Here is a 24,083-nt window from a genome sequence, read left to right as displayed (position 1 = left end):
CCATTACATAAAACACGGCGCTTTTCAGGGCCATTAAACCTTCCAAAAAAAGATTTAACGAAATACAGTTCATAGCTTTCTAAAACAATATCCCAAATAATGATAAAACACAAATTGATTTTTTCATAATTTGTTTGCCAGGAGATAATTTGTTTGAGTATGATAATTCGGCAGTTGCTCTGAGCTTATTGATGGTTGGGAACTTTCCCGATTATTCAATTTTCAACAATTGTTAAATTGCTTCTAGATTTAAAGTACAGTAATTTACATTTAGCTAATTGGACGGACCTGTAATGCGACATATTTATTTGGACTGTCATCGCAAATGTTCAATTACAGGTTAAAATTACCTCCAATCCGATACTGAGTGGTGGTAATGCGACGTGCCATTGAATGTAATTTACTGTAAAATATGTCACAAGCTGGATGGGAAGAAATTTTCCAACTGTGGAAGCTGTGGCGAGTGGCAAATGCAATCGCTAAACAGAAAGGTTTAGCCGAACAAGATAGGGTGATAACAAAACAATAAACTCTTTAGATTAAAGATAATTTTGTGATCCTGAAAAGGACCTTTTATAGCCTGCATCTGAATCCAACGAGCGAACAAATCGTAATGAATGTATTTTCTTCTTCTTCTTCTTCTTCTTTTTGGCTTTAAGAGGGTTTAAACTTTTCAGTTCATTCGCCTCTAGCTCTGAGAAGAGCCATTGAGCACCAGTCTTGAGGAGGCTGGTGAAAAAGAAGAAAAAACCATATTCAGCGGACCTGTCTGTTCAGATGTAAAACCGGGCGAAGGCAGGAAAGGATCCTATGCCATATAAGATGTTTAATATAAGCTTTAACGTAATTGTATTGTTATTAATTAGTACCAAAGCGGCGACGAAGCATCGTAGAACCAAGCTCTAGAACAAAGGGAAAGGGAGGGAGTGGGGGGGCGGGTGAAAAGGAAAGGAAAGGTAAGGAGAAGGGGTGGGATGGAGTGGGAAGGAATGATGTGATGTTGGGTGATTTATAAATGTAGTTAGTTTAATGGTGTTAGTAAAATGCTGGATAAGTATGAATTAGTGTGGTTAGAATTGAGTACATAAAATAATAATATGTTTAAAAGGTATGCTGTTTGATTATATAGTACTGCTGCATATGCTGGAAAAAGTTAATTTGTGAGTTATATATGGAAGATGTTTATGTTTATATATTTTTATTTGTTTTAATATTTTTGTATGTTATATGTTTATAGATGCATACACATACATACGCCATTTTTGTTAGATTTGTAATTTTGTACATACCTGTGCATGCATGCGCATGTACATGCATACATATATACATTTTATTTACTTATATCTACATGTATATGCATACGCGGCGGTGAAGTGACTAACTGAAATAAAAGTGTATTTTAGATTTTACCAAAGAAGCCGGTTTCTTTCAGAAACGCAATCAAATTGGTTTCCTGTGTCTCGTCTCTACTGAGAATGTCTCGGAGACTCTGACCTATATTGTGTCGGACACGAGCATCTTTGGTGTGTTGGCATTCTAGTAGAAGATGCCTAACTGAAACTTGGGCTGAGTTACATGCGCAAAGTGGTCTTTCGGTTTTCTTCATTAGGTGTGAGTGTGTGAAAAAAGTGTGTCCAATTCGAAGACGGGTTAGCACCCAACAGTAGGAGATGTTTTTTTCTGAAGCAGCCTCTTCTGTCTGTATTATCCATGGGTGTTTACTGTTTCCACTGAGCAGGTCTTGAAGACAGCTAGCTGAATCGGAGAAAATTACCGTAGGAAGGTGATCATGGGTACACTCTTGTGTAGCTATTAATAGAGCAAAAGCTTCCGCACTGAAGATGGAGCATTGCGGTGGAAGAGAAAAGCTACCGGTGTATCTGTTCTCGAAAATTCCACACCCAACTCCATCGGAGTTAACAGAACCGTCTGTGTAGACCTGGTGTTTGTTTTGAAAGTGAGTAGCCGTGAGATGGTTGAAGCAGGCTTTAATTTTTGGTGGAGGGTCGCCTGCACGGACAGTCTTGAGAAGATCAAGATTCACGTTCGGCGGTATGACGTTCCATTTTCTTCCCGTGGCAGTTGAAAGTGCACATATATCGGGAAGGTCTTGGTTCGTGAGGTCTTTGAACCAATTTATAGCTCGAATTACTGATGGTGCATTGGGGTCATTGTCAGGAAGTGAAAGTTGTCGGATGGCTTTGCCCGTGATGATTCTTGTTACAAGGTGTTTGAAAGGCAGATGACCACTTTCCGCCATAACAGCAAGAGTGGGGCTTGTGGTGAAGGCTCCTGTTGCTAGCTTTATTGCTTTGTTGTAGATGGGTTCAATGGCGTTGAGTACTCTGTCCCCACCACGGCTGAAGATGCCTACTCCGTAAAGGATTTGGGGGATCAACCAGATATTGATGATTTTAAGCAGTGTTTCTCTGTGTCCAGAGGATAAACTTCCTGTAATGGATTTGAGGATATTCATTTTCCTGCTGGCGGCTTTTTTGACCAATTGAGCATGATGTAAAAAGTTAAGCCTGGTATCGAAGGTAACACCCAGTATTCTGAGTGTTCTCTTCTGAGGGATTTCGGATTGATTAAGCTTTAGGACGGATTTCTTTTTGAGTGTTTTGCCAATGTGAATGAATCGGGATTTTTCTGGCGAAAATTGGAATCCTATGTGTTGGGCCCAGTTTTGTATGGAATCAATTGTACTTTGAAGTCTCTTTCTCTGTGCTAAACCAAAGCCACTGACAGAAACAAGAGTGATATCATCAGCATAAACAAAAATGTTTATACTGTCGGGAATTAATTCAAAAATAGGTTGCATGGCAACATTGAATAGTGTTGGAGAAAGGACTGAACCTTGGGGAAACCCGTTTTCAAGAATTTTCAATGAAGACTTGTGATTGTTGATGATTGTTTTAAAGGTTCTGTTTTCCAGAAACCCTTTGATGAAGAAGCCTAATCTACCACGAACCCCCCCGTTGAAAAGATTTTTCAGAACTGGGTACCTCCATGCTCGATCGAAGGCCTTGCTAAGATCGAGTGATACAACATCTGCGTGCAGATTACTTTCAGCGGCGTCGTTTAGGACTTTTTCGAGAGCTACGAGGCAGTCTTCTGTACTTTTACCCGCGCGGAAGGCAAATTGTCTAGGGTCGAGCAGCTTGTTTGACTCTAAAAAGGTCGTTAAGCGCCGGTTGATAATTTTTTCCATGATTTTACCGACGCAACTCAGAAGAGTGATGGGACGGAAGTTGTCCAGCAGGTGATTATTCTTGTCTGGTTTAGGCAGAGAGACCATTAGGCCCTCTTTCCAGCAATTTGGGAAAATTCCACTGTTCCATACGTTGTTGTAAAGTTTTAAAAGAACTTTTTTCCCAAGATAGGGTAGGTTTTTCAGCATTGGGTAGCTGATGTCATCTGGTCCAGTGGAGCCGCGTGTTGTTTTGTTTAAGGCCCATTCTAGTTCTTTGAGGGAAATAGTTTTGTTGAAGTCAAAATTTGCGTCGGTGTTAAAATCAATGGGGATTTTTTCGCATTCTGCCTTGCGGGTTTGGAAGGTGGTATCGAAGCTTTGGTTGGATGAGGTGGAGGCAAAGAAATCTCCGAAAGCCTCTGCTATAGTTTTCCGATCATTTGTATAATGACCGGCAATTAGAAGGTTGTATTCATTGTTCCTTTTTTTGCCATGAAGTCTGCCAATTTTGCTCCATAATTCCTTTGACGACGTGTTAGGATTAATATCGTTGACAAATTTAATCCAGCTGTTATGCTTGGCTGTTTTAATAATAGCTCTAGCATTGTTGCGAGCCCTTTGGAATTTCTCTAGCAGAGTGTGCTTAGATGGGTTATCCGGGTGGGCCTTTCTTAGCTTGCGTAAGGCTTTTCTTCTGTCTTTGATGGCTGTATTTACTTCAGGTGTCCACCATGGGACGCATTTTCTACCAGGATTTCCGCTGGTTCTAGGAATGTGTCGTATTGCAACCTCAAGGACGGCTTGGGAAAAGTCCTCGGGTGTCCGATCTGGTTTGGCTGAGAGGCAGCTTTCAATGTCACATTGATAGCCAGCCCAGTTTGCATATTCAAATTTCCATCTAGGCCTTGTTGAAACTTCTGGAGAAGGTTGGCCAAGGGAAATACATATTGGGAGATGATCGCTGTTGCAGCAATCATCGTGAGTGTTCCATGAAAGCTTTGAACAAAGTTGAGGGGATACGATGGTGAGATCTATGGCCGAAGAAGAGCCAGAAGCAGAATTGATTCTGGTGTGTTGGCCGTTGTTCAGAAAAGTGAGAGTATTATCGGAGAGAAAATCCTCTAAAATGGACCCTCTTCGATTGAGGTATGAGCATCCCCAGGCATACGAGTGAGCATTGAAATCACCCATAAGGAGAACTGGGGAGGGAAGTTGGTTGAGAAGATGTTCCAGTTGACCCCGTAGAGGAGCCACATCGGACGTAGGAGAAATGTATATGCTGGCTACTGTGATTGGAAACGGAAGGTTTATGCGTATTGCCACTGCTTGTAGAGCGGTGTTAACGGGGAGAAAATTGTGGGGGGTGCCGATTTTTATTGAAGTTGCAACCCCGTTGAATGAAGGGTTGGGTCCTTCTTTGAAATAAGTGGTGTAACCTTTGATAGAATCTTTGTGAAAATTTTTCTGCGTCATAGTCTCTTGAAGAGCTATGATTGTGGGATTATATTTATAAATTAATTAATTATAAATTATTTTATAAAATTATTAAATATAAATTAAATTCCGATTATAAAATATAAATTAAATTCCGGAAAATTTCTTTGGAGACTTCGAATGTTCCATTGAATGGCTAGTTTGTTCGTTGGAGTGAATGTATTGGCGGGTTTGGTGGATCTTATTTACCCTTGGAAGGGGTGCTGTTCTTTCCGGATCTCTTGTCATTTTTGTTTTGTTTGTTGTTGTTTTGTTTGTTATTTTGTGTGTTGTTGTTCTGTGTGTTGTTGTTTTGTGTGTTGTTGTTTTGTGTGTTGTTGTTTTGTGTGTTGTTATGTGTGTTGCTGTTTTGTGTGTTGTGGTGTGGTGCGTTGTTTTGTGTGTTGTTTTTTTGTGGTGTGGTTTCCTTTGATTCCTGATTGTTTCGTGTCTTCTTCCTTTGTTTCTCTTTATTTTGTCGAAGTTCATCTTCTGAGGTTTTTAGCTCTTCTGAAGATGTGTTTTTGGAAGATATCTTCCTCTTGGTTTTCCTTGGGGCCTCAGATATTGTCATTGAAACATCGGAATCATATTCTGATTCGGTGGTCGAGGTATCAGATTCGGACATAGTAGTGTCAACTGTGGATGGAGTGCTTTCGCGACTTGTTGCCGGACTGTTTTCAGCTGAAACGCAACTACATTTGCACTTGTTGCAGCTAGCAGTCGGTTTTTGAATATTATTTATCCTGTCTTGTAGAACACTTGAATATGAAGGTCCATTATTTTTAATGTTGTACAGATCCTTGGCTTGTTTATATGAAATGCCTTGATCTATTCTAATCTTGGTTATGTTATTTTCTTTTAGCCATATTGGGCACTTCCTGCTTGAAGAGGAGTGGTCCCCTTGGCAATTAATGCAGTGGGCGACATCGTTACACGTTTTGATTTCTGTGCCATGTTCTTTGCCGCAATTTCGACAGAGTGGATTCTCGCGTTGGCATCGTTTCGACGTATGTCCAAAGTGGAAGCACTTGAAACATTGCATCGGGTTCGGGTAAAAATTCCGAGTCCCGATGCGAAGGAATCCAAATAAAATTATTTCTGGGATCACTGTCCCACGGATGGTCAGAATTAGGGTAGCTGTGGGGATAACTATATTGTTTTCCTTCCTAGTGATCCGCTTAACTTCGATCACTTGTTGGGCGGAAGTTCAGTGAGAATTACTGATTCAGGTATTTCAATCACTTCACGGCATGTGACAACGCATTTGCGTTGATTTAATGTTGGATGATATATTACCTCAACAGGTGTTTTATCGATGAGTTCATTTATTAAGAGGAGCTTACCGATGGTGTCCTCGTCTCTGGCCGTTAAGATGTACTGCGTTCTCTTCTTATCGTCCTTTGATGGTCGGGCGTTGTTTTTATTAAAATCTTTCACGAATTTGGTGATGGTTTTACTCACAACAAATGGATTGGATGGTAACACATGATCTCCTGTAGCACGCAAGAGTAAAATTTGTAGATTACCGTTCAGAGGGTCAGCCCACTCTGGAGCGGTACGTTGAGTCGGCTTTCCTTGGTAAAAGTTTGTAGCCCGGCCTCCCGGAGGCCCGGAGCTACTGGACGCCATGATATTGCCTAGCTACACCCTGGGTATATCCGGCAGAATGATTTCGATTTGCACAAATCTAACAAGACACTATTCGGATATATGTGCGAGAAAACGCTTAACACACTAAATGGAGAAAAACGAAAAAGCCCAAATCTGATTCACTGTAACGCGAAAAATCTGGGAAGAACGTACTAAAATTTTTCAGTCGTATACACTTTCAGTTTAATCACTTCACCGTTGAAATTCGTCTGCGTATATTCACGCTATGTATTATTTAATTTTAAACACTAAAAGAGGCACTATGAGGGTAGCGTCAGTGACGCCACGAAAGCGCGCGCTTTTTCCGGCTAGCCGGTAAGCGCCCGCTTTCCACGGTCGAAACGAGCTGATGCCTTCTCCTATTCGCGTTGACGGCGGAATGGTGTCGACATCTAGATACGATATTAGTTTGTATGAGGCTAACTATTCTCTATCAGATTAGTCGGGTCTAAGACAGTTTTAATTTGTTAAAATATGTATGAAATTTTTTTCTTTGCGTTATTTGCCCACTATAAATACGTTTGTCTGACCCCAGTTTCAATTATTTTCTATGAATTTACAGATATTCTCACCAAAACTTACCATTATAATATAACATTATCTTTAGACACAATTTTTGTATGATATTTTTTCACTACTCGCAAGCAAAAGTGATTTTCATTTACATAGAGCACTAAATTGATTTGGAAAAAATAATTTTCATTCATAATTTTGATTTTAAAAGTGTATTTTTTTCTTCCGCAAATCCATACTATTATGCCTACTCCCCCATTTCGTAATACGAAGCTCAATGCCGTCAACGCGGATTCGCCTTCTGCTTCCACGCTGTGAAAATTTAAATAGATCTCCTTCTCAAATTGCCAACGGGAGACGTCCCAGTCTGCTGTCCAAAACGCCAAAACGCCGAGCTGAAAAAGACGACCTTCTCGGTCGGAGGTAAAAATCAGTATGAATGTATTTTTTTTGCCATCGCTGTCTTTTAACGCTCATTCGTTCGTCTCGTTGGACTCGCCCGTTTGGCTGAGTCTGCCGATTTGTCTCTATCCTGTGAGCGTGTACCGCTAAAGTTCAAAACGCGCGGATCCGCTGAAAAATATATCATTCTCTTTCAAACCGTAAATCAGTGTGGTTGTATGGCATCATTTCACATAACATCGCATCAACGGATTGGTACCGGAGCACCAGTATACCTAATAGCGGTTATAGAATTTCGGCCGCCGGAGTGCTCGAGTTGGCTTGCAAAGCTGCTCACGACAATAAGTAAACACGCCTACAGAACAGAGCACATTCGGTTCGGTGGCAGCAACTAGTTTCAGCGAGTGGTAAACGCAATCGCAAAACGGCAGCAGGTAGAAAAATGAAAAAGTTTGTTTATACAGACTGCTTTGGTGGCAAAACCAGCCACCGTAAAACACGGCGCTTTTCAGGGCCATTAAACCATTCAAAGAAGAGTTATTAAAAGTTATTCACAATACCAATGCATACTAAAGTGACATAATATGACATATAATATGAACTGAAATATTTTGTTTATGCTTGTTTTTGAATTGGTGGTTGGGGTCTTTTAAATTGATCATTCAGTTTTCACAAATCCATACATGGTTTCCGAATTCAAAGTGGCTTCAAATTACAACACATTGTATGCAGGATGGCATCAACGAATTTTCTCGGTAGCAAGAACTGCTTTCTTTGGTTGATAACTGATGTTGAAAATTGACTGACGTTACATCTGCATTGTATAGAAAAATAACTAAGGAGCAACATGATGAGCTATGTATTTCCTGCTGCTCTGTTCTTATTTTAAAGGACTTTAATCCGAAGGTCATCCGTCCCTGTATTCACTGTTGGTTTTTCAGAAAGCTTATAGCTCGTCTCTTTCTCGACAGATTGTAGAGTTCGTCTCCAAAACCTCAGTTCTTTTTCATTTTTATTTATATTGTTTGCGGAGACTACAAATCTTACAATTCATTCGTTTCCGAAACCACAGTTTAAGGTACGGTATTGTGCTCAATAGTGAAATATATGATAGTGAATGAGCTGAAGACCACTATGCATTCCCTATCATAGCCATCATTTTGATTGTACGATATGTGCATACGCCAAAATATGACCGGCGTTGAATATTGATTAAGTACAACGCCTTCAGAAAAATATCAAGAATCAAGTTTGTAAAAAAAAAAACGCAAAAACACAACAGCAAAGGTTCTTTTCAGAACTCCAACATGTTCATAAAGAGTAAACAGTAAACTAATCCTTTTTTCAGGTAGATAGATAGGTATTCACGTAGGAGAAGAAAATAAAACAATATATTTAAAATATATATTTAGCAAAAGCTGTCCCCTTTGTATAGTCCTACGTCACTCCGGTTATGTCCCCGACATTACCCACCCGTCTTTTTTCTTCTTTAACAATAAATTATCACTTCTAACCTTATGTGGTAACTTGTTCTGATGTCTAGCAACATGCCTGATTTTTTTGAGCGCGAAAAAATAAAAAAAAAATTCATTTTTGAGCCATTTTTGTGTTAACAACAACTCCCAATTTAGAGCAGCCAGAGCAAATTTCCCGTAAAGTCATTGATAAGCAGTCATTTTATTGAAGTTTTCAATGCATATGAATTGTGTAGGATCTGCTAAGTCTGATCATAAGTTTTATTAGTTGTTTTTGTTAAAACTAACATCAGAAATTCAAATACAAAAAAATTATAGGAGGTTGTGTCCAAGATACGACCGCATTGTTGACGTAGAACTACACTGTTATTTTATATAAGTCGCTTGTTCATACCTTCGGATATTATTCTATGATGTTGTGAAATTTTAGAAACAACTGCTTAGTAGAATAATCTCTGAAATGGATTTTTCATTGTAGAATCAGTTGACGATAATTGATCGATGATTCATCCATGCCCTCGCAAAACAATATACTAGCTGATCGTATGTCGCAATTTATTTCATACCTCGAACGCTATTCCGGTGGCCTTTTTCGCAATTTAAATAGACTAGATTATATACATGTTGCACCAGCACCATTATTCCACATCTCATAATTACATCAATATATCTTTGGCACATCATGGAAACAACAACAATGACAACACTTGCAAGTATCAAATATCATGCTACATATTATTTAGTATTGCCTCAAAGGAATCGCACCTCTAGGCATCGTTCGTACAACGTAAACCAAGCGCCAAATAAGCGCTCGCCATAGTATGCATACAGAGCCATACATTGGTGGCTTGAAACTACTAGGAATATAAATACTTCTCATCATTTTACGCTATTCTCAAAAGAAACGCTTCTGTTAATATTACTGGCATCGAAAAAAGTTTCATTACTTTCTCATGCTCGAGAGAAGCGCAGCTGTCACCCTTAGTGGAGGAAGTTTTGCTACTGGCAAGCGAAACCTAATCACATACAAAATTCCAGAACGTCATTCACTTTCTTGGTGACTAAACAAGTGAAATAAACTCTGTTTGTTAATAACAACCTTTTCGAGTAGTAGCAGTAGCAATGCTTCATTATGGTCAATATTAGCGCAAATGCAATCCTAGTTGAAGGCAGTTTTGCGACTGGCACGCGAACCCAAATAACTTATAACATTCCAGTAAGACATTCAAGATGCTTGATATTCCCCAAATAATTTTTCGGCGCACAACCTTAACGCTTGCTTCGCCAACGTCAGTTTAATGCATTGATGCATTCTCAAAGGCACCAACGAAGCCCTTATGATGACGGAAAACAAACTATGTTAACTGCTTGGAAAAAAGACTGAATTATGCCACACAGCTTGTATTCTGCTGTAACACCCATCAATGCGAATTCGTTGATGAGTTTGTCAAGAGCGATCGCCTTCACCACCAGTGGGGGGAGCTTGATTTTGGTTGCTGCCTGGGTAACGGCGTTTACATTTTCGACCGACGCGCCGAAATCGCCTACTCCGCTGTTATTCGATGCGGTGTCCCACTCGCGAGGGCTCGGTTCAGTGCGAGCGCTTTTCACTGCACCAACATCGCGTGCATCATTAGATGACGCTTGCCTCGAAATTTTATTGCCCCTGGCAATGCGTTCGTTTTGACGTGGGACTACGTCTAACCGGAATATATGGAGGGTAAAATGAAAACCTAAACACAGAACATGCAGGAAAAAATGAAAGATTTCGAATGCTTATAGCTCGAACATTTCGTACTGGATAGGAGAGATGTTTGCATCACTTGATAGGGAATATTTCTACGCATCTATCGCAACTAACAAAATGTTGTTTTTCATTAGATAAACAATTGAATAACTGTAAAATATTAGGCGTTATCTAAACGCCCTAACTGCATCGTTTTGATTGGCCCGATTTACGGTTTCCCTAACACAGCCATCAAAACCAAGCAGCCTTGGGGAAATCGGCATTGGAAATACATGAAAATAAGGGGACTTTTGTTCTCATTGAAAAATGTTCCCTAACACAGACTTTAAAACCAAGCAGCGAAATCGGCATTGCAAACACACGAAAGAGCCTACTCGCCTGAACTGAAAAGTTTAAACCCTCTTAAAGCCAAAAAGAAGAAGAAGAACACACGAAAGTAGGGGGAGCTTTTGTTCCCACCGAAATGTGTTCCCTAATAGAGATTTCTAAACCAAGGTGCCTGGAGAAATCGGTATTTCAAATTCATGCAAGTCGGGGGTATTTTTGTTCCGACTGGAATGTGTTTCCCTAACACAGACTTCAAATCCATGAAGCGTGGGGAAATCGGCATTGCGAATTCATACAAATCGGATGTATTTTTGTTCCGATTGAAATGTGTTTCCCTAACACAGACTTCAAAACCGAGGTTTCTGGGGAAATCGGCTCTGCAAATAAATGCAAACTGCGAGTTTGGGATGTAAACTTCAGAGGGAAATGTAAAATAAAATAATCGTTTGATAATTTTTTTTTGTCTTTATTGGAAAGATTTTCAGCCTTAGGCTGGTTCATCAAACGTTTGATAATTCTTCCGTACATATATTTTGTTCTAGTCATCATACCAAACGTAAAAGGTCCGTCATTAAATTTACTTGTAACGAAGAACAATCAATCACAATAAATGAATTGACTTTACACGGCATTTGTTCATTTTTTTCACTCACAGAGCAAATATATTGAACTCAATTGAATTTGGAAACTGTTTCATTCAATCAAGAATTTAATCAATACAAACGAATGATTGCTAAGCTAAGGTAGTTCCACGTCAACCTTGCGGTTATATCATAAATATAACCCACTCATTTTTGACGTAGGATTACGTCTTTCGGGAACATATTGGGGTACAAATGGAAAAACGAACATCGATCGCATCGTGAAAAATGTCCAATTTCAAACGCGTATTGCATTTCATGACGGATTGATGGGATTTTTACATCAAAACATTGCGGCACTCTATAACAATTTTTCACCTTGAATAAAATAATATATATCATGTAATTAACTATCGAACAATTGAGAAATCTCAACCCCTATCCAAACGGTACTGATTGGTCGAAATTGACGTCATTATTTTTTCGTCTGCTTCGCTTCTTTCGTTCCCCGATAAGTCAAATATTTGCATGGCGAGCGAGTGGGGGGCGCCTATTTCTCACATACCAACTGATATAAAAGGACGGTAGCATTTTCTCCATTCTTTGTGTGGACACCGACTGGACAACATCGTTGCTGGACGGGCTGGACGGCGAGGGATCGAGTGCCTTTCTCAAGGCAAGAGGGCGGAGGTGGTAGCGCTGGAGTAAAGTAGAGTAGAGTTTTCAAAGGGCCTTTCTCAAGGCTAGAGACGAATGAACTGCAAAAGTTTAAAGTCTCTATAATACAATACCTTCCTTCCTTCCTTGGATTTCTCATTCTCGTTCAACGCTCAGATCGGCAAACATCTGTGCTTCTAGTGTGCAGTGCTCTACAAATCAACCAACACCATACGGTGCGGCAAAGGAGAGCAAAGAAGAGGAAGCAGCGGAGAGCATCGAATTAAATCTAGTGTGCATTGCTGGTGCGCTTCACTTCACATCAACAATTGGATGCGGCAAAGGAGGCAGAGGAGCGAAGTGCATTACATCGCATCGTATCACACCCGCTATCCGTCGTTTAGCTCGTCGTGGTGGTGCCAATCAAACCCTCGCAAATCGACGCACAGAAGCCGATGGTGCCAAAGTCAAGGAAAGCATCAGCGAATCCGTAAAAGCTACCGCTCCCAAAACTAAACTGCTACATCCGACTGAAACGCAGCAGATTCCGTACAACGCATTAAACCATTCCAGACCTTCTCAGGACTATCAATTTGTTTTGAAACAAAAAAGTTTATTTTTTTACTGTTTTCCACTTACCACAAAAACTATATAAAACCGATCAAAAATACTGTTTATTTTTACATTTTCTACTAACAACTAACATGGAACGTATCACGTCAAAAACATACGTTTCATCAACCACCTTTTACTGGATTTGGCAAAAGAAGCGAAGGACATATGCATGCATGTATATAACGGAACGCTCCAGTCATACACAGCCCGTTAGGAACGAATGACCTTTGGGTTAAAGTCCCTTCAAAAACAAGAACGAACGATACACAGCCCATATAGGACAAATGTATGAAGGAATTCTATAAAATAATATTTTTGCGGTGTCTTTGCGCCAACTACACGGACGAGTAGCACCATAGTAGCAAAAAATGTCGAAGTTCGTGACATCTGGTAGCAATATTTTTCTTCTTTTGAATTATAGAGACTTTAAACTTTAATTTCATTCGTCTTTAGCCCTGAGAAGGGCCCTTGCGAAGAAAACTAGTTTATACTCTTTCTCGACCTACCTTTAGAAAGACATTTTCATTGTCGCTCAATACTCCTCAGCAAACGAGTCTGTTTTCGGCGGCACCAAGCGACGCCATGAGCAATATTCATTTAGGGAGGCAGATTAATCTCCCATCGAACTAGCAGGCCCGAAAGCAGTTTTGAATTGATAAAATTCAAATGTATTGATTTTTTTGACGTAGGATTACGTCTTTCGGGAACATATGGGGGTACTAATTGAAAATCGAAAATCGAGCACATCGTGAAAATTGTCCAATTTCAAACGGTTATTGCTCAGTCATTTCATGATGGATTGATGAGATTTTTGCGTCAATCGATATTGGCACTCCATAACAATTTTTTACATTGAATAAAATAATATATGTCATGAAAACTATAAAAAAATCTAACTATCTCAACCTCTATCCTAACGGAAATACCCAGTCCTGATTATTCGAAATTGCGGCGGCTCATGTACTTACAATTATTGTTTAGTTGTTTCCTGATGGCTTTACGAAATATTTATAATATATAATATATATATAATATAGTGCACCCGTGGCCGAGTGGTTAGCGTCTCACATTATCATGCCGGTGTTCGGGTTCGACTCCCGTCCTGGCCGGGGGATTTTTCGTCAAAGAAATCTCTTTCGACTTGCACTGTGGTCACGCGTATTCTAGAGCTTGCCCCTCGGAATATATTCAAGGCGTGTTATTTGGCTTAAGAAATCTCAACTAAGCATTAATAAATGACGCTAGTTAATGCATACGTTGAGACGGCAAAAGTTCCATAGGGAACGTTAACGCCATTTAAGAAGAAGAAGAATATATAATATTATATCAATCGATCTGAGCACTCCATAACAATTTATCACAATGGATGAAATAATATATCATACGAAACTAACTATCAAACAATCGAAAAATCTCCAAACGGAAATACCTCGTTTTAATTGTTCGAAATTGAAGATACGGAGAAATCATCCAATAAATCAAATACAAATACATCAAGTTAAAGGGAACTTTTGTTCCCACCGGAGTGTGTTCCCTAACAGAGACATTAAAATCAAGCTGCCTGAAATCAGCATATGAATACCCTCGTGGTAGAAAGTTTAACAAACGATGCGCACAAATGGATAGTGCTCATTGTGACTAGCGTGGGCATTGCTGATTGCATATGTGCTGGCTGTCCGAGTAAATACCATCTCAAAAACATAGGTTTAGTGCAAGATGATATTTGTAGCTTTTGTAATGCCGAAAGCGAAACCTCGGAACATTTGCTCTGCAAATGCGGAGCACTAACAAGACGCAGACCTCAACACCTTGATAAGGCTATTCTGAAGCCCAAGGAAGTTTGGTCTGTGTCGCCGATCAGGACTATAAATTTTATCAAACAGATTATTCCTGATTGGCACCTATCTCGCTATAGCTTTCAGTCTACTTCTTCATCAATAAGCAGTAGATAAGCTTGAAGCGTAGTACAAAAAATGGGGCATACCACAATAGCTCAAACTAATGGACGCAGTGGTTCACACCCAACAAGGGAAAAAATGTGCTGGCGAATAAGTTGGGAGCGATTAACGATTTTTTTTTATTTTCGTTCCAATAAGAATCTTTCGATGGATTGATGAACTTACACTTGTGCTAGAAGTGTTACAATGCATAATCAGTCATTAATATGAAATTTCACGAATTGAAACATCAAATGAACTGAATAGAACTTATGTTTGATAGAATATAAATTAAATTTAAATTTAGAACTTTTTATGTTGTTTGCTTCGTGAAATTTCATATCAATGACCGATTATGCATTGTAAAACTTTTTTCTTGTAAATTTTTTTTCTCCCAAAGAAAGTTCATGCATCGAGAAAAATTGGAATAATAAAGGAGTTCCGTGTTCCGTTGGGTTTGAAACGAAAATAAAAATGAATTGAATAAACACTCAGAAAGTTAAAATTATAAATGAAATTACCTTTTCCATTTCAAATATATATTTTCTCTATAATAAAGTAACACTTTTTTTAATGGTGAGAAAAATTGATAATTGTGTTCGATAACGATAATTATCATATATTACATTGATGAGTTTTTTCTTCATTTCATCCATACATAACACGGGTCTATCTCGTTCAGAGCCACAAAGGGCAGCTTTCATCATATCTCATTCTACTTTGGCATCTTCTATCTTGATACGCACCATCCAATGACTAATCACCATCCTTCTATCATCATCACTCGGTTGTGAACAAACAATACCTAATAACCAGACAAAACGGCCCTATTCCGGGCCACCAAATCATTATCGAAGAGTTTCACAATGTAATTCTTCAAACATATCTAAAACAACATATAGCCCAACGGAATCCTACGTCAACTATGCGGTCGTGTCTCGGACACAACCCTCCTGTGACTTTTTTTTGCAGGGCTCGAGCCTGCATTCCTCTTCTTCTTACTCATCACACACTACGCGAAGCGTCCAATTTATGACTCGGAAAAAAACACACGATACGAATAACGCGAAAAACAGATAAACCAAACGACGATATCCAAGTTGGATTACCACTGGTGGGGTCCAATCTTAGATCGAAGCGCAGCGAAAGCAAAGTGAACTGGATTGCTCAACAGTCCGATGCCGAATGAAAGTTTGTCTCAGCGAGATCCACTGTTTATACTCTAGGCAAGTATTCCCCTTCATTCTTCTACTTTTCCTTTGCTCACGGAGACTTTGAATCCTACGATTTCCCCTCCGTTAGTCATCGATAAGTTGCTCGTTATTGACAGCTCTGCTCGGGAAAGCAAACATATGGATAGAACAAATGTATGGGAAAATAGAAACGCTTAAAGTTTTCATGAATTTTAACCATTTCCAAACCAAGGGATTCTAATGTTTAGCATATTAAACAAATCTTACGGAATTTCTGATTTCTTTAGTATGTAAATCGCCAAAATCCGTTCGCGGCAAAAATAGTTATTAACGTTAACTTTATTTCATAAAAACGTGACCTGTTTTCTGATTTGGCACCCTTAATGAAAGACGTAGTTCTACGTCAAAAACAGGAATGGGTTATATCTATGGTATAACCGCAAGGGTGACGTAGGACTATCGTTGATTTAGAGATCATTTGTATGAAGTTGAATCTGAATTCATTCTGAATGAATGAATATTTGGAGAACTTCGAAAACGAGAGCGTTACGTTGGAGGCACAAGGTTTTATGCATCCAATATTGGATACGGAAATATCCTACTGATGGGGAAGAATAATCTTCAGAAGCTATCCTGTGTATTGCGATTGATTGAAAAATCACAAAACCTAATGTATTTGGTCACAGTGTTACATGGATAGAAAACATTAAAATAAACTCTTTCATATGAATGTAATTTTAAATTCCCAGAGGAACTGGCAGATTATTTTCAGTAACGATTAGATATTTCCACATTTTCCTCGATACTGGAAGCCCACCAGTGGTTAATGCTAACTCGATAACCATCTGTTAATAGCACTTGATTGAAACATATTTGGTCACAGTGTTACATGGATAGAAAACATTCAAATAAACTCTTTCACATGAATGTATTTTTAAATTCCTAGAGGAACTGGCAGATTATTTTCCGGATCTTTCTCGATCCAAACGGAAAGAATTCCGTGCGTGTATGTGTGTGTGTAGCGACTGCTTCAAGATCTTCCCGGGGAACCGTTTGTAGCATCACTCTCCTCCTGATGGATTCCCTTCTGGCCTAAGGTGCACAAACAGGCTCTTGGTGACACCGTTCATCCGCGCTTTCATGATAAATTAAGAGCTTCACCACAACAGCGACAACATGCTCCAATCGCTGTTCAATTAGAACTGAGTGGATTTCCGAGCGGCGCTCGCTTATATACCGATTGGTGATTTCAATAGCCTATTTTGAAAGCAAATTTAAGACTATTGAAACAAGTTTTTGGATCAGAAAGTAACAAGTATAGAACGCGTAGACATTTTATCTTTCGAATGAAGTGTTTATCATACCATTTCGTTCAGTTGTTTAGGAGCTATTAACACTCAAAATCTCGGTCTCCGGCGTAACGCTTTCGTTTTCGAAACTTTGATTTTACACCCCGGTATAGAAATGAAAGACGTAGTCCTACGTCAAAAACATTTTCACCATCTAGTGTTTTCCGCTAGACGGGCAGGTGGCAACTATATTGCCATCAACATCTAATACTAGCCCTTGTACGGGCAGGTGTAAGCTATATTGCCACCAGCATTTTACGCTAACCAGGCAGGTGGCGACTATATTGCCACCAACATTTTGCGCTAACCGGGCAGTGGTAACTATATTGCAACCAGTTTTTTCAATGTTTTTGATTGTTTTACGTATTGAAAAAATATATTTTGTGTATTGTTGCACGTAAACATGTCGTATTGGAATTTGCGTTGATTGCATGCCTAGTTCTCACGGCCCGTTAAAGGGTTAAACAGTAACGTAACTTAATCAAAATGACACATCAACAGAAGCGCGAAAATATATGCTTCAATTATTGATACGGCCCTGTACGAATAATCAACGTTAACATCACCAATTTTTGGAAGGAACGAAGACATAAATATGTAGTCCCTTTATACTTGTAGATTTCAGATAGGCCCTTTTTGTTAGATCCAATGCTGGTGTTGTTTTGATCAAGGCGCCTAGAAGTATATCCTAAGGTGAGGCCGTTTCATCACTAAGTTGGTTAGGGGAGTGGTATATGAAAACAGTACGGAAAAAATCAGAAGGGAAATTATTTTGAAAATTATTTGAATTTTTTTTTATTATTATTTAAATTATTTGCTTGAAGCGTGAAACACAAACAAAACACAGTAGACATCCAAGATGGCTGCAGAGTGGTTTTAGCATATTGGCCCACCTTAGGATATACTTCTATGCGCCTTGGTTTTGATATACATCGTTTTGTAGTTTTTTTTTTGAACAGAAATCCATTTTCTCCTGAAGTCCGCCTCCGATTTGACAACTTTTGGGTTCTTCCGGAGGGCCTGCTTCATAATCGCCCAATATTTCTCTATTGGGCGAAGCTCTGGCGCGTTAGGCGGGTTCATTTCCTTTGGCACGAAGGTGACCCCGTTGGCTTCGTACCACTCCAACACGTCCTTTGAATAGTGGCACGAAGCGAGATCCGGCCAGAAGATGGTCGGGCCCTCGTGCTGCTTCAATAGTGGTAGTAAGCGCTTCTGTAGGCACTCCTTAAGGTAAACCTGCCCGTTTACCGTGCCGGTCATCACGAAGGGGGCGCTCCGCTTTCCGCAAGAGCAGATCGCTTGCCACACCATGTACTTTTTGGCAAACTTGGATAGTTTCTGCTTGCGAATCTCCTCCGGAACGCTGAATTTGTCCTCTGCGGAGAAAAACAACAGGCCCGGCAGCTGACGAAAGTCCGCTTTGACGTAGGTTTCGTCGTCCATTACCAGGCAATGCGGCTTCGTCAGCATTTCGGTGTACAGCTTCCGGGCTCGCGTCTTCCCCACCATGTTTTGCCTTTCGTCGCGGTTAGGAGCCTTCTGAACCTTGTATGTACGCAGGCCCTCCCGCTGCTTGGTCCGCTGGACGAATGAACTTGACAAATTCAGCTTATTGGCGACATCCCGGACGAACTTCTCGGATCACGTCTAAACTGCTTAACTACGCGCTTGTGATCTTTTTCACTGACGGAGCATCCATTTTTGCCGTTCTTCACCTACCGGTCGATGGTTAGGTTCTCGAAGTATCGTTTTAGTACTCTGCTGACCGTGGATTGGACGATTCCCAGCATCTTACCGATGTCCCGATGTGACAACTCCGGATTCTCGAAATGAGTGCACAGGATTAATTCACGACGCTCTTTTTCGTTCGACAACATTTTTCCAAATTTACGAAAAATTGACAGTGAAGCATGGCCAACGTGATCTATACACTCTTATCTGATTATAAGCGAAAGCTGAAGATATAATTCCTAAAAATTAAATTTCTACAGCGTTTTTTCCGTGATGCAATTTGATGTGACACACCCTTTACGCGCTTACAACGACACCTCGCGGAAATACCGCAGGACTTTTTTGACAGCCTAATATATTTATATTTGCAATTTTTCATCGGAACACATCGTTCATACATTTTACTTCAGTATTGAATTGTTATTTTTTTAAAATGTATTCTAAGACTCGTGTCAGTGAAGCGCCACACAGTCGGATAAGTGAATTGATCTATTTACGTACAAAGATCAAAACAAAAAAAAACAAATTGCTCTTCTCTCACAAACACTTTCACCCCATTTTTACACGTGGATTTACACTACTACAAAGGCTTGCTTCCACCTTCACCTTAAACGAATTATTTGAATTTTCATAAATAAAATTGTGCTCGAGAACGGATCGTCCGGTTTAAGCTGTCGGTTTTGTTGTGTTCATTTTCACTCAAGGAAAGTTCATGCGGCGAGAAAATTGCAGAAGTGAAGGAATATTCGAAAAAGTGATTTTTCATATGCTCTACATATAATATTAGGTGCTTAGCACAATTGAACCAACATAACCAATATCAGCATGCAACAAATAGCATAATGGAATCCTACGTCAACTATGCGGTCGTCGGTCGGACACAACCCCCCTGCGACTTCAAAACTTCTGATATGATTAATTATTTTTTATCGATTATCATCGGATTGACTTAGTAAATGCCACTACATAATCTTATTATTTTATTAGACAAATGTGAAGTTCAACTTTAAAAAACCCGTTTCTACATGCTCGGTGTACCTTACTCGAAGCATATGTAGTATATCGAGACGCTACGCGCTACGTAAAATAAATTTAAGGCGTGATTTTGTTCGAGACGCATGATCGTCGATCACATGACGGAAATTGAATGATGGATGGCCGGAATACGTGGTGGAATTGTAGAATGGACACGTGAAAAGTTCTTCGCTGAATAAATACACGCGATACGTTGCTTTAACAAAAAGTTCAATTCGTTTGTTAACTTTACAACGTATTGAATGGAAGTGGAAGAATAAAGTAATTTGCGCCATTTCGGTGCGCTTCAAATTTATTTTCCCGCTAAGAAAACTATGATTGTATGGAACAAGATAGTCTCTTCTACAGGAACGACGTTCCGTCAGAGGGCTGCACTGAGTCTCATCAAACGGTTGTTCGTCTGCTTGTGAGGTTAGTGTATAGCCATGCAGATGCTCCATGTGAGCATATGCAAGACACATTCCAGGTCAAATACAGTTTTTATCAACCCGTATGAACTGGAATGTGCAGTTTTATTGCGCTGTAGAATGCTTACACGCCTTCGAGCGTTAAAGACAAGGACTTTTATCTGCAAAGAAATAAATCTACTGAAAAAGTTAATATTTATAGTGGAACATTTGTACCAACCTGTATGAGTTTCAACATGCAATTTGAGTGTTGTAGAATGGTCGAACGTTTTCGGACAACATGGACAAGAAAAGGGATGTTCAGTTGCCGTAGAATGGGTTCGAATGTGCAGTTTGAGCGTTTTAGAATGCTTGTACGTCTTTGGACAATGTGGACAGGAAAAGGGATCTTCAACTGCAAGGGAATGACACTGTTGAATGGCGCATTGTAATAATCCATTTTTTTACTAACCCGTATGAGTTCGAATGTGATACTGCAACGACGAAGACTGGTTGTACGCTTTTGGGCAATGTGAACAAGAATATGGACGTTCCCCTGCAAAGAAATGACTTATAAATCGATCGTTTGTTTGAGAAACCTCATAGGTCTATTTGAGGCACTTGCGAGGAAAAAAAACTGGTTTTCTCTAAATTCCGAAACTTTTACACTTGAGTCGCTTTTTACGCGGGGAATACGTGCCGCGTAAATCCGCGTAAAAATAAACCGGTAATTTTCAAAATTCGAGTAATATTCTATCAAACAGTGAATTATTAGTTTAAAATGCAACCCATAATATAGGGTTGGGGAGAAAGAAAAGTCGTATTTCTGATCGAAATTTGACGCTTTATTTAACATACTTAAAATTATCCAATTCAAGTCAAATATGCGCCGTTTTGTTCGCAAACTTGTTACCATTTAAAAGGCAACTTCATTATTCCCCCAAACTTTTGTTTCACATCAATCAGCATATTGAATTTTTACGCTGTTGATACGTGCCGCGTAAAAAAAACGCGTAAATTTCGAAATCCGTGCAAAAAAACAGCGTAAATTCCGAAATTCACCTGAATATAAACCGCGTCAAATTAAACCGTATAAAAAGCGAATTCAGTGTAATGTGAAATCACTCTTTCATCAGTATAATGGTACAAGCTTAAAATATAACGGATTATAATGGATTCAATTCAATTTTATGTACTTTTAATGTTCATAATGGGACTATTTATAAGTTATGTTCTGCATTAATTGGAAACATGAACTTATGGGGTTTCTCAAACAAACGACTATTTGAAACCCCAATTAAGGATCGATTCAGGTACCCTCAAGCAAGTATGGAAAAGTTCATTCGTTCATTTCTCCACACCTAATTATAAATCACTCTTGTATCTACTTGGAATCATCATGGCGAAAAGAATGCAGCAAGCAATCGTGAGTCTGCACGATGAATCATTTTACACTCTCCGACCATCTTCATTCGGGACTGAGAGTGAACATAACAAAACAAAGAGCCTGATTCTCGAATACATTCCGAATACACTTCACGGTGGAAACGGAATTGACGAATTTACGCAAAGCTGAATCAGCTCATGCAACATCTACATTAGAACTCAGAACCACAAAAGTGAGGGTGTTTGTTTATTTTACGCACTGAAAAGCAAGATTCGGTGGTGATTATTATTTTTTTTTCAATTTATATTCATTTCAGCCATTGAATGTCGTCAGTATATGGTAAGAAAGTTGGAGTTTTGTATATTTACGATGGTCTCAACACGCGATTTGACCAAAGTCATAGATAATCTTCGAAAATTTTAAGTTTGATAATGCATACCGATTATTGATACTATGGATAATTGCGATGAAATCGATGTCATATCAAATTGGCTGATATCATTGATTATGTAGGGGTCGATACGAGAAGGATTTGCTGTATTTTTAGAGCAAAACACCCTATTCATCGTTTACTTAGTTGAAAAAAATTAAAGTTACAATACTTATAACAAGCCATTCCTCGTAATATACATAGCACATTGCAAAAATGATGATTTTCTAACCTTTTCAGCGTGGAACGAATACATGAAACCGGGAAATTTGAAGATAAATTCTGATTTGTCTAGAAAATTTGAACGAATTTCATACCTAAAAAAACAAAACATCCTCATTTTACTCGCTGCGCCATCTGGTTGTAAATCCAACGTAAATTCGTCAATTAAATCACATGAAGAAAACAAAGTTTTCCATTCACATTGAATACCAGTATGATACGAAGAATTTAATTTTCATTAATGTTTTTTTATTTGAAAAGTGCTCAATCTGCCTGAAAACTCATTATTATCTTCTACACTTCACTAACTCGTAAAACGTAGTTGAATGGCGTGCCGTTTATTTCGTTTCCACAGCGAAGTGTATTCGAGAATCAGGCCCAAAATAGACTCAATCTGCGTGTATGTATGATTTTATTTTCCCTTGTACTTTTTTCCTTGTCAGCATTCGAGCGCACATGAATCTACCTTCCTGCTCACCAATAATTTGCGTTGGTTTAGATCGTTTGACACTAGAAACAAAAAAAATGTCATTGCAATAATGCACAGGAAACAACTCGATTTCAACTATCTAGCTATATTTGACTGCCGCGTCGAGGCTTCAATGATTGCTATTTGTGTGAAAAACGAATGATTTTACAGAGACACTCGCTGGTTCAAGCAAAAGTTTCCAATTTGATTCTCTCACCATCTAACGTAATTCCGAGAGGCAAATGAGGGAATGCAAAAGTATTTTTCCGTTCAAATCAAAAATGAACTTTGCGAAGATGATAGGTGAATGTTTACTGTCTCAAATAAAGTGAGGAATTAACCGGATAATAGAAGGGTGAGTTTTATCTGTGAATGAGTGTTGTTGAACGAATTTCGATGCGATTTTGTCCATACCTGCCCTCAAGGACTCAAAAACTGTCAAAAAGCCAATTTTGCGTTGATGTGGTTTCTTAAACAAACGATTCAAATGGTTCGTGTAGTAAAATATTTTTACTAACCCGTATGCGTTCGAATGTGCTTTTGGAGTGTTGAAGGAGCTATACACGTTCTTGGGCAATGCGGACAAGAATAGCGACGTTCATCTGCAAAGGAAAGTTTCTGTTGAATGGTTTATTGTAGTAAAACATTTTTACAAACCAGTATGACTTTGAATGTGCTGCGTGAGTTCTGTAGTATGCTCAAACGCCTTCGAACAATGTGGACAGGAAAAGGCACCTTTATCTTCAAGCAAATGACTTTGTTGAATGGCACATTGTAAAAAAAAAACATTATTTACTAACCCGTATGAGCTCGAATGTGATAACGCAGCGCCGAAGGCTGGTTGAACGTTTTTGTGCAATGTGGACAAGAATAGGGACGTTCATCTGCAAGGGAATGACTACTAAATGGTTCATTGTAGCAAAACATTTTTACCAACTAGTATGAGTTCGAATGTGCTGCGTGAGCTCCGTAGTACGCTTGAATGCCTTCGGACAATGTGGACAAGAAAAGCGGCGTTCATCTGTAAATGGATAATCATTCTGAATGGCTTATTTAATAGTATTCTATTAACCAACCCGTATGAGTTCGAATGTGGCTTTGCAGCGCTGAGGAATCCTTAAACATTTTTGGACAATGAGGACAAGAATAGGGGCGTTCATCTACGAAAGAGTGATTCTGCCGAATAATTTATTATTGTAAAACATTTTACCAACCTGTATGTATTCGAATGTGCAGTTTGAGTTTTGTAGTATCCTTAAACGTCTTCTGACAATGTGGACAAGAATAGGGACGTTCACCTGCAAA

At 39.2% G+C, this 24,083-nt stretch overlaps 1 protein-coding gene across 1 annotated transcript in view; it reads right to left on the bottom strand.

Annotated features, from left to right (window-relative positions):
• Positions 1-24,083, bottom strand: part of LOC129765680 (zinc finger protein 709-like) — a 67,738-nt gene that overhangs the window by 23,085 nt on the left and 20,570 nt on the right. Inside the window, exons 7-16 of the mRNA XM_055766091.1 lie at positions 23,993-24,076; positions 23,855-23,938; positions 23,716-23,799; positions 23,579-23,662; positions 23,436-23,519; positions 23,297-23,380; positions 20,743-20,826; positions 20,512-20,685; positions 6,013-6,162; positions 3,911-4,154 (exon numbers count right to left, since the gene is read on the bottom strand). Coding sequence (XP_055622066.1) covers positions 3,911-4,154; positions 6,013-6,162; positions 20,512-20,685; positions 20,743-20,826; positions 23,297-23,380; positions 23,436-23,519; positions 23,579-23,662; positions 23,716-23,799; positions 23,855-23,938; positions 23,993-24,076 — 1,156 coding nt within the window. The remainder of the gene's footprint in view (positions 1-3,910; positions 4,155-6,012; positions 6,163-20,511; positions 20,686-20,742; positions 20,827-23,296; positions 23,381-23,435; positions 23,520-23,578; positions 23,663-23,715; positions 23,800-23,854; positions 23,939-23,992; positions 24,077-24,083) is intronic.

This window comes from Toxorhynchites rutilus, chromosome 2, assembly GCF_029784135.1.
Source record: "Toxorhynchites rutilus septentrionalis strain SRP chromosome 2, ASM2978413v1, whole genome shotgun sequence".
In the NCBI taxonomy this organism is placed as follows: domain Eukaryota; kingdom Metazoa; phylum Arthropoda; class Insecta; order Diptera; family Culicidae; genus Toxorhynchites; species Toxorhynchites rutilus.
This window is presented reverse-complemented; position numbering and strand designations above follow the sequence as displayed.